At 42.1% G+C, this 11,763-nt stretch overlaps 1 protein-coding gene across 1 annotated transcript in view; it reads right to left on the reverse strand.

Annotated features, from left to right (window-relative positions):
- CA12 (carbonic anhydrase 12) overlaps nt 1–11,523 on the reverse strand; it is a 74,482-nt gene extending 62,959 nt beyond the window's left edge. Inside the window, exons 1-2 of the mRNA XM_036734211.1 lie at nt 11,436–11,523; nt 3,474–3,494 (exon numbers count right to left, since the gene is read on the reverse strand). Of these exons, the coding sequence (XP_036590106.1) occupies nt 3,474–3,494; nt 11,436–11,523 (109 nt within the window). The remainder of the gene's footprint in view (nt 1–3,473; nt 3,495–11,435) is intronic.
- Between the last annotated feature and the right edge of the window lie 240 nt (nt 11,524–11,763).

Consider the following 11,763-nt stretch of genomic DNA (forward strand, 5'->3'; position numbering starts at 1 on the left):
AATGTGTTCCAGAATACAGTGTTACCATATAGATCAGGGCTGTCCAACCTTAGGTTTTTATTGAAACAATAGACAATATATTTTGATTTGCCATTTTAGTGAGAGCTCTGCGGTAGCTTGGCTTAGTTTACTAAAGCATTTATATAAATTTCTGCTTGTAAGGCAGGCCACATAAATCGCACTGCAGGCCTCATGCAGACTGTGGGCCAAATTTTGGACAGCCCTGATATACATGAAAGGGAGTTGGGTAAATAGAACACTCGACCTGGAGTCAGGAAGATCTGGCCTCAGACAGTTACTAAATTTGTGATCCTGGGCAAGTCACTTAACCTCTATTTGCCTGTAAAATGGGGGTAATAATAGCACCTACCTCCCAGGGCTGGTATGAGGATAAGATATTTGTAATGGGTGTTGTACCTTCTAGCTGTTGCTATTGAGAGAGCTAGGTGGCACAGGCTTGGAGTAAAGAAGACACGAGTTCAAATTCAAGCTCAGATACATAATAACCATGTGACCTTGGGCAAGTCATTTCACTTCTGTTTCCGTTTCTTCATCTGTAAAGTCGGGACACTCATGACACCTGCGTCCCAGGGATGAGATCGTATTTGTGAAGTGCTTCTCCACCTCTAGAGAGCTACATAAACTCCTGGCTATTATCATTGCAATCATCATCTTCATTATTATTATTATTATGAGAAGTCATGAGAATGAGAGCCTATGGTGGGAACAGGCTGAGGAAGTGCTAACACCATAAGGCACATGAAAGAAAATGCACATGTTAACTGCAACTGTATTAAGAGATTACGTATATGCTCAAAGAACTATTAGCCTCTCATGAATGAGTGTCTCCTCAAAGAAAAACATAAAGGATATTGGACATTTTAGTGTGAGCCAAGAGCAACTAACCTTGAGGGGGATAAGCCACGTGTAAGAAAGAACCTATTCTATGCTCATTTAGAATCAACAAAGCTTTCCTTCAGTTCCTTGGGTTCTTCAATCCTGTCCATTGTACTCTGTGCATACGTGCATGATCAAAGGTTGAGGTTTTGTCAGTTCAGCAGTCACTTGGTCCAATGCCCTTTTTATCCCAGGCAAACACCAGAGGGCTAAGAGACACAGAGAAGCATACTAATGAATGTTATTATGCCACATAAGCCATGAGCACAGAGTATGTGACTGGTTAGGTGACATTGGCCCTGGAGACAGGGAGACCAGGCTAACACTTACTAGCTGTATGACCCTAGGCAAATGAGTTACCCTCTTTGACTCTCAGTTTCCTAGTTTGTAAGATCAGGATATGGAGTAGGCCTGTGATGTCATTGGTATGTGAAACTCTCAGCTGAGGAAAATGCCTCTACCCATGCAAGCCCACCCCTCCTCTGCAATTTGTAGTTGACTTGCCTAGAACAGGAGTATCAAACTCAAACAGAAATGGGGCCACTTAACCATGCAGAAGATCCCTTTGGACTACATTTTGATTTAGAAAATCACATTACCTATGTTCTCCTGTATTTTTATTTGTTAAATAAATACATTTTTTTGATAAATATTTCCCAATTACATTTTAATCTGGTTCAGGCTGCATTCAGAAGAGTGTCATGGATTGTGATGTGGCCTGCTGGCCACATGCTTGATACCTCTAGCCTAGACCACTAAGAGCTTGATGACATACCCAGGGTCATGCCACCAGTAACGTGCCAGAGACAAGACTTAGACTCAGGTCTAATTGGCTCCAACACCAACTCTCTATCCAGTACGCCGTGTTGCTTTTCATCTGTAAAATGGGGATAATCATACCAGTCCAACCTACTTCACTGGGTTGTTTTGAGGTTCAAATGAGATTTTATAGATGCAGGTTGTCCCAAAATCTTTAATAGCTTAAAACTGCATTAAGACTTTGGGGATACTACGTGCATATGTATCTGTACGTATATATTCACATGCACAAACATACATGTGTATATGTACGTGGTGTTATATAAATATCACAGGATCATACTGTCAGAGCTGGAAAGGACCTCAGAGGCTATCCAGTCCAGCCTTTGCATTTTACAAATAAGAGAACTGAGACCCAGGGAGAGACTTGCCCAAGGTCACACAGGTGGTGAGCATCATACATGGGATTTGAACCACTCTCACTCTAGAACCAGTGTGCTTTCTATTATATTAAAATAGGTAAATAAATGTTACAATGGGACTTCTCCAATTTTCAGTCTGACCTAACAGCCTCTGCTGAGGTTTCATTTTGGAAATCCAGGTCAAATATTTCTCTCCCTGGACTCTGCTTCCACTACAATAGTTGGCTACCCTGCTAGAACATCACCATACAATCATGTCAGCCTATATTGTCAACTTCTGCTGCATCAAAGGAAAGAGGTCTTTTTCATGAATCATTTGATCTTGGGTGTTAGCAGATTTGATGCTCCCTGTGCCACTGTCTCCAATTCTGCCCTCCTGCTTTTTATACTGGTGTAACCTGCATCTCTCTCCTCTCACTTCTCTCACCATTTCCAAGTCATCATTAGCAATCCTTGTTCTACAGATAAAGCTACTGTGATTGAAGAAACCTGCCTCCTGTGCCTGTGGTCACAAGGAAAATCAGCGATGCTAACCTCTTTACTTGCCAAATCCTGCTCTAACCATTAAATAACACACCAAGCAAGCTGATTTTTTTTTCTGGCCTTGCAGTTCTGATCAAAGTGGAGATCGAGAGCAAGAAAACACTTTGGCATTAAAGAAAGATTCTATGAAAGCTTCATTGCCTACAGATTAGATGCTGGAGTGACAGGGCAGGACAATTAGCTGATTCCTGTAAATGTAATCACCAAAACTTGGTTCTCAGCCTTGGGCAGGTAAGGTGCCTGAGGACTAAGCATAAGAACTTCTAGCTTCCTTCCCACACAGCAGCAAAATCATCACAGCAAAATCTTTTGTCCTTTTCCTCCTTTAGCCAAAATTTCAGAAAGGATCCCTTTATTCATCATTAAATAGAAAGTAAGCCTATCTCCGGTGAAGAGAGGGCTACCACTTTCGTACATTCCCTTCTAGAGGCTACTTGCCCAGTATCTGTAATTCCAAATACTCCTTTCTCATAGGAATCCTTGTGAGGCTCTGAAAGCCATGACATGTGATGCAGAGCACTGGTTAGCCTGATAACCGAGGTTGTTGAGTCCTCTGGAGAACAGTATGTAACACACACCTCTTGGGCGATAGGAACCTCACAGGGAACCAATCTTTCATAGAAACCTTTGTATTTTCATTTAATAATGAAAGCAGTTTGTGGTTCTCAATAGACCAGCTCCAGGGTTGTTTCATTACACTCGCTGATTGTAACGATAAGCACCCCCCCACCCCACCCCCCCACACACTGTATCTCCCTACTCGCTTCAGAATATCTATATCATTCTTCATTCCTGACATCCTCTCCAAGTTCAACTCTCTCCTGATGAAAGGAATTAAAAGTCACTACTTACCAACATAGGCCCACTTTGATCCTGCAAAACAAAATTAAAACAAGTAAGTACAAGTTAAAAGAAAAGGGAATTTTTAATATTGAGAAAATATGACTTGGGCGGGGGGCATTGTAGCTCTTTTCAAGCATCTGAAAGGCTCTCGCGTGGAAGAGGTTTAGACTTGTTCTCCTTGGCCCCAGAACTAAAAGCAATCGGTGGAAGTTTCACCAAGGTGGCTGTAGGTTTGAAGTGAGGAAAAACTTCCTAAGAGCAACAGAAAAACTCACCATGATACAGAAGTAAAATGTGCTACCTGTTTAGAAAGAAATACTACCACTAGCAACAGCTTACCTTTATATGGCACTTTAAGGTTTGCAGAATACCTGACAATTATTATCTCACTCCATCCTCACCACAACCCAGGGAACTAGGTGTTATTATGATCCCCAATTTACAGATGGGGAAACTGAGGCAGGGAGCGAGTAAAATGACTTGTCCAGAATCACACAGCTAATAAATATCTGAGGTCAGAGTTGAACTTGAGTCTTCCTAACTCCCAAGTGTAGTGCTCCATCCACTCTATACCATCTAGTTTTCCCTTCGCTGGACATCTTAAAATGAAGACTAAAATGACCACTTGCTAGGTAAAGGTAGGAAAGATTCTTGTCCAGGGTTGAATTGGACTAGATGACCTTTGAGGTCTCTCACAACTCTGAGAGTCTATGATTTTGTGAAGTTTCAAGAGCAGGTCAAACATTTACTAAGGGTCTAATAGGTTCAAAGCTATGTTCTGGGTGCTTGGGATTTTCTTGTCTTTTATTCTGGACTTGTGATTTCATCAACACAGGGAACTTCTCATAAAGGAACTCCTTCACTTAACGTAGACCAGCCAATGGTCTGCAGTTTATTGTCTTCTCAGTGCCTGGAGCAATGAAAAGTTAAAAGTGACTTGCCCAGGGTCTTACAGCCAGTATGTGTCAGAAGCAAGACTTGAACTCAGGTTTTCCTAACTCCAACACTGGCTCTCTATCCATTCTATCACATTGGCTCCCAGACTCTAGGGATATAAAGACAAAAATGACACATCTATCCTCAAGCACCTTATATTTTAATGGAGAGGAGGAGGAGGAATTGATACACCATGAATACAACTCTATACACAAAGTAATTCAAAATAATTTTGAGAATGAGAAAATGTTAATACCTGGGGGAAAGAGGAGGAATCAGGAAGTGCCTGGGCTATGCCTTGAAGGAAGCCAGTGATTTTATAACATGGTGAGGAAAGAATGTATTCCATACATGGAAGAGCACTTCTGAAAATGAGATGAAGAACACCTGCCAGGCAAAGTTTGACTAGAATATTGAGTGTGTAAAGGGAAATAATATGGAATAAGACCAGAAAGGTATGTAGGAACCAGATTTGACAATACAGTGCCAGGTTAAGAATCTTTTTTTAAAATTTTACTCAAGGGGCAAGAGTCATTGATGACTCTGTAATAGGGTGAATACAGGTTTAGATCTATGTTTTAGGAATATCAATTTGGCAGCAGTATGGAGGAGATTGACAATGTGGTCTAGTGGATTGAGAACTGACCAGGATGATCTGGCTGATGCTTATTGGGTGTATGACCCTGGGAAGTCACTTAACTTCAGGCAGCTCTCTGAACCTATAAATTGTATAGAAGGTACCAATCTGCATTGTACAAGGAGTTTCCTTACCTGGGAGCTCCCTATACTAAAGAAATCACAGGTCTATGAGAGGATAGACTAGAGAAAGGAAGAGATGACTGGAGGCAGAGAGACCAAACAGGATATTACTGGAATAGTCAAATCATGATGATGGCCTGAATAAGGGTAGGGGGCCTGGGAGAATGGAGAGAAGGAAAGAGATGGTATAGAGGTAAGAGCGATAAGACTTGGTAACTGATAAAAGTAAGGACTGAGAGGGAAGGGTCAAGTATACCTCCAAGACTGTAAAACTAGGAGCCTAGAAAGATGGTAGTGCCATGAACAGAAGTTTGGGAGAAGGATAGATTTCAGGAAAATATGGAATCATTACCACAATTCCACCTTGGATCATGGCGAGTTTGAGTTGTCTATAGGACATCCAGATGGAGAGTTCTAGCAGGCAGATAAAAATAATTTATATATTGTCTCCCTCATTAGAATGTAAGCTCCTTGAGGGCAGGGCTAATTTTGGCCTCTATTTGATTTTCCAGTGCTTAGCACTGTGCCTGGCACAAAGTAAATGCTTAATAAATGCTTGTGGCCTGACTGACTGGAGTCTAGGATAGAGATTAGGGGTGAATAGAGGGACTTGGGAGTCATCTACATAAAGATGAACATTGAACCCATGACAGCTGATTAGATAATCAAGAGAAAAGACTAAGCAGGGCCAACTTAATTTTAAAGTGAATTAAATTAAGATGAAGAGTGATGCTCAGGTGTAGCAAAGTTTGTGTGCTTCTTTGTCAGATTAGCTATTTTGAATAAAAAGGTCTGCTTTACCTGGGCTCCTGAATAGGAACCCTGCATCTATTTGATTGTTTCTGTCTTGACTTGTGAATAGCTGGTTACTTGAGATTTTTTTGAGTACAGCCTCAAAAGGCATTTCAGAGAATCTTTAAGTGGGAAGGTTTTACTTTCTGGTTACCTAGTCCTCCCTTCAAGGATTTTCCAGGAATAGGAGACTCTTAGTTCCACATATTCCCTGTGTGACCTCGGGAAAGTCAATTTACTTTTGTGAGCCTGTTTCTTCATATATAAAATGAGGTGGGACAAGACCAGTATTGTCAAACTCAAATAGAAAGGGGGCCACTAATCCATACATAAGGACCTCTGTGAGCCACATATTGTCCTAGTTTTACAATGTCGTGTTTCCTGTTTTATTTTTATTTATTTTGTTAAATATTTCCCATTACATTTTAATAGGGTTTTTGGCTGCACTCAGGAGTGTTTTGGGGCCCTATGTTTAACACCTCTAGATATGATGATCTCTAAGGTCCCTTTCAGTTATATGAATATAACTAAATGTAACCCCCAATCACAAAAAATACTTGTAGCCTATAGCAAGAAATCTACAGAAAAATCCTCCCTACTACTATTTCTTCCATGAAGATAGCCTTTTTACCACTTTGACTATCCCAGCCTTTAGCCTTTCCTTCCTTTTTCCCCTCATTCTTCTGACATCTATCCTATTGATCAGATTACCTGTGGAAGAAAGCCTTGTCTCTTTCATATTTTAAAAAGTCTTCATATCTTCAGCCATTCTTTCTTCCTTTTCTGTCTTATATTAAGAGGTCATACTTCATTTACTGAAATCAGTCCATATTTTTTTGCCGTTGCTCACATTCTCTAAAGCCTCTTCTCCTTCCTTTTTTTCTTACTGACATCTTTGTTTTCAAATCCTCATTACTTCTTGCCTGGACATTTGAACAACCTCCCAGCTTGTCTCTCTGCCCTAATTTCTCCCTCCTACAAATCATCCTACATGATTAGGATGTTACCTAATTACCAGGTTACTCTTTCTTAAATAGGATCCTATCACTTCCTTGCTCAAAGACCTTCCCTGACTCCCCATTGTTGACCAACTAAAGTCTATACTCTTTAGTGTGGCATTCAAGGCCCTCCATAATCTGGTTCCAACCTACTCTTCCAGCCCCATTTCCCAATATTGCCCCATTATACAACTGCATTCCAGAAAAATTAGATTGATTTACATTACCCCAAACACATCATATACTTTCTTAACATCATAATTTTCCCCTTGCCTAGATTACTCTTATCTCTACCCACCCCATCTCCATCTGTTGAAATCCTAGTCATGGTTGAAGGCATAGCTCAAATGTCATCCTCTTCACGAAGCCTTCCTTCCTCTCCCTTAATTGAAAGGGTGTAAGGGTGGAGGTTAGGTGAGATGGTTGTGGAGGAAAGAGAGAAGGTGGCAGGAGGAGTAAAGTGAAGCCTGGCCTGAAATTTCCTGAAATAGTGTTCCTGGAGAGGCAGTTAGCAACCAGGAAAGCAAAGTTTCTCTTCCTCTTTGGGACAGATACTGGAGTGGCCTGGGGGTTTAGATGGACAGCTGAGTTTTCTCTGTGGATTGGGAATCAAACTAAGTTTCTCTAAGAGCAGTTCTGCAGACTTTGGGGATGGAATGAGACTAAACCTGTCGTTTTATCAGCCACTAGTCCCAGTAAGGACATTCCTATACCAGTGGAGATCTGTATCTTCTTTACAGCTTGTTGTAGAGAGTTTTCTGGGGGAACTGAGAGGTTAAAAAGACTTGCCTAGGATCACACAGGCAATGTGTGTCAGAGGCAGACCTTGGACCGAGGTCTTTCTGTATCCACTGTATCCACTATGCCAGGCTCCCTCATTCAGGCCAGATTAACTGTTTTAGCTTCCCACTGTCATGAAAGAAGTGGTTGGAATTCTGGTGAAGCAAAATTTTTCAAGTGAGTTCCTATGGTTTACTGACTACCAGTTCTCTCTTGAACAAAGGGAAGAAGACTACCTGAGGGCTAAACAACAGGAGACTCCCCTTTACTGTCTTGTCTTGTTCCCTGAACATTTGTTTGCTTGCTTGTCCTTCAAAGTATGATGGGAGTTTATAAAAACATATGGCAGTTATTCTCACAAAGGAAGCTATGCAAAATTCCTATCAGGTGAAGCTTCTAGCCTAAATTTCCATGAATGACAAAGTATTTCTGCCCCATTTCTCCCCTAGAGAAGCACAGTAAGTGCCAGTTACCTGGCCCTAAACCACCAAGTAAACAGCCAATTTTCTAGTCCATCCTTAGCCTGAATGTTTAAATTGCACCTGCCACAAACTAAATAACTGCCAGCAAGAGGATTGTTACTTAACATGTTTGCTGCTAACTCTCTAGAAGTTTCCCAGGTTGAGCCTTTTCTTTTATTGTGGCTCTTAATCAAGGAAGAAGCAACTGAGAAATGCCTAAAAACACCTCAGTGACAGCTCTTACCTCATCTAATGTCAGGGATAGTGAGGTGTCAGCCTGTTGACTGACACAAGGCTGGGGATTGGCTACTGTACATGGGTGGCATAAAAAACCAATCTCTTGAGCTGGAGCTGTCTTCTCTCTGAGGCTTGGTTCTCTTAGGCTCTTGGTGGCTGTGGGAGGGGTAGGGTGCGTGGTGGAGGGAGTGAAATAAATGTCAGTACCTGGAGAGGTTTGGGAGTGGGTGGGGTACAGAGAAGGAAGCACAGTCAGCCTAAAGAAAAACCAAAGTTAATAAGGACTGAGTCAGAAGGGTTTAGGTTTGCCTACTTTTACAGATACATATCAATGCCAAATCCAGCTAGTTAGCTTTCTGAGGTGATATACCAGCCCCAGAGCTGACACACACCTATAGTGTTGAAACAGACTGTTAAGGTTCTTGCTAAAAGAAGCTGCTACTCCTCCCGGCATATAAGATGTTGAAGAATAAACCTGGACTATAGGGGAACTCATGTCTAAGGACAGGGCTGAACCTCCACAAAGCAGGTGAGGCAAAATTCTCATCCTAGCACCAGGTCTAGCTTCTTGAGACTTATTAGGGCCTTCTGTGAGGGAAAGAGATTTTTTTCCATCCTAAAGAAGGTCATCTGAATGATTTAGGAAGGCTTGAGTAACTCAACCTTGAATGCCTGTTTGAACCTGCAAACTTGCTACAGACTGGGCAGGGAAAATGTCCTGGGTGTGTTTTGAAAGAAAAAAACTAATTTGTAAAGATCCAGGTCACAGGGTTCAGAGCATTTGGAGCTTCTTGTACCCACTGTCGGAACTTTCTCGATGTAACCCTATGTTGAGGCTGAGCAGCCCAGCTGCAAACTCATTTCCTCACACTGAAACACAGTACAAACTGGTTTAGGCTAGACAAGATTTGGCTCTGTAGAATTCATTAAAAACCTGCCCTAAACAGCCTCATAAAGCCATAATTCAAGGCATTCTCTGCCCAGGACTTCACATTTCACCTTTATTCACTTCTCTTTCACTCATAACATCCCCCATGCATTTTTCTTTGACATTCACCAATTCTAGCAGCTGGAGGAATTAAAAACTGTGAAGTCTGGGTAGAGAACAAACCACAGTTTATACCAGGCTGCATTTCCCACCCTCCACCCCCATGGCCTGGTCCTACACCACAGGTGGGGTTGGTATTTGGGGGAGAGTAGGAGGGGAGGTACAGGTGTGTTGGACCATATGCCTGGAGGCTTTAAAAGAGCTGAGAAGCCCGGGTGGAGAAGGAGGAGGCACAACTATATAAAAATATGTTTCGTGAACAGGAATGAGTGTAAGATCAGCTAACTACTGTGTGAGATGAAGAGCTCCTTTCCCTAGTCTGCTTCTCCCCCTCCCCCAGGCCCCTAAACATTCCAAATCTTTGGAAAGTTGTTTTGTTGACAAGTGGGGCAAGGAGAGGTAGCTGCCTCTCAAAGGGTAAAGGTCCTTCATCCAAGGGTGTTAGAGAATGAAAAAGACTTATGAATAGCTAGTTGTCTCTGTTGTCCTGGGTTGGTTAGGGAGCAGAAGAGCGGCGGGGGGGGGGGGGGGGGGGGGGGGCGGTGCGGCAGCAAGGGAGGGGAAGGCATCCTAAGCTGAATTTAGATAGATCTAGTTTCCTATTTTTTTCTTGAAGCAGGGGGAAAAGGGTTAACAAGATTTCAACACTCACAATATATTTAAACTTCTGCCATTTTTCATTTAAACTTCTATATCACCTCTTTCTTCCCTCTCCTTGCCATTTCTTTCTTACCGGAAGATGATATGAAGCATGCAATGCCTTAATTTCATTAATGGCAATCTTAAAGTCACTAACAATAGCTTTGGCCACTCAGGTCTCCTTGCTGACCTCCAGGAGAAAAAGAAGCCAGATAAGTTTTCTGGTCAGGGACTGAAGTGATTTTTAGCACCCCTGCCAAGCCAGCAAAACATCCCACATGCCTTAGCTGGGGGCAGGCGTAAATCCTCTGGATTTGTAGCTCCCACAAATGACCAGGGCTTACGGTCTCAGAGCATACCCCACACAGGGCATGAACCATCATGAATTATCCATGAAATATCCATGAATTATCCATGAACTATCTATCCATAAGTGTCAGTCTTCTCCCCCAGAAAAGCACTAACCCTAGGCATTGGAGAGATTCCCCACTACCCCCTTCCACACTTTCCAGCAGTCAAAGTTTGACATTTTTCTCTTCTTTCAAAAATAACTCGAAACCTGTGCCCCCCATCCCGCCACACACACACACACACACGCACACACACGCACACAAAATGTGACAGTTCAGCAAAATTCACTGACCCATACCCAGAGCTCACGACTTAAGCTTCAGGTCCCCAGTCTTGCTTGTAAATGTTATAGCATTGATTAAACCCAGAAAAAATAAAAATGGGGGGGGCGGGGCTCCTTTCAGAGAATATAATGATTGAGGCTAGTATACATTGTCCCTTCATGTTTAAATGAAGTTTGTGGCATGAAAATCTATCCCCTAAGGGAATGAATCTTGTTGCTGAGATCTCCCAAACCAATATGCAATTTTCCTAGTGATCAGAGCATCATAAAACACTAGTCAATTCTCTATTGTCTGCAGGTAGATTATGAATAGCATATTTTAAGTCTCAAAGCAATTTCTTCCCACTGGTCAACACGTTCCCAAGCTATCTTTTGTTCAGTGTACATCCAGCGAATGAATATGAATTCTAACATTATGGATGATTAAAACATAATTAGCAAATTCACTTTCTGCTTTAACCTCCCCTTTCCTCCACCTTAAGTAATGCATTTGAAGTAAAACTAAAAAATAACTTGCTTATTTGCTGTTCTAGGTTATACATTACTATTCTCCACCCCTGCTAGGTGAGGATAAGCGCTCACTGTATTATTTAATATGATATCAACTAATTCATCTGATCAGTGATTCTATCCACAAAATCGAAGAGCTCAAGAAGGTTAATAAAGAAGAAAAGGCAGAAACTTTACCATTAAGTGGTGCTGGTACAGAGGTTTGCACCTTTAAGAAAAGGATAAGCAGAGTGGCTCGAGCTGCACTAACGCTCCGGTCTGGCATGTTCAGGAAAGCTCTGTCTCCCCGTAGGTAGTTCACAGGATTTTTCTTTTCTCACTCAGTGGAAAAGCCTCTCTGGAACAAGCCGAATGCTACCACGTGCTCTCAGCTGGAGCACCGTTGGCGAGCAGGATTGATCTTCAGGCTCTCAACTCTCTTAGGGCTGTTTTTATATAGCACTCCTGGAAGACTCAGCCCCAAACAAATGATGTCATTATGCAGGGTGAAAGCCCTGCCTACCAG

The sequence above is a fragment of the Trichosurus vulpecula genome, chromosome 8, assembly GCF_011100635.1.
Source record: "Trichosurus vulpecula isolate mTriVul1 chromosome 8, mTriVul1.pri, whole genome shotgun sequence".
In the NCBI taxonomy this organism is placed as follows: Eukaryota; Metazoa; Chordata; class Mammalia; order Diprotodontia; family Phalangeridae; genus Trichosurus; species Trichosurus vulpecula.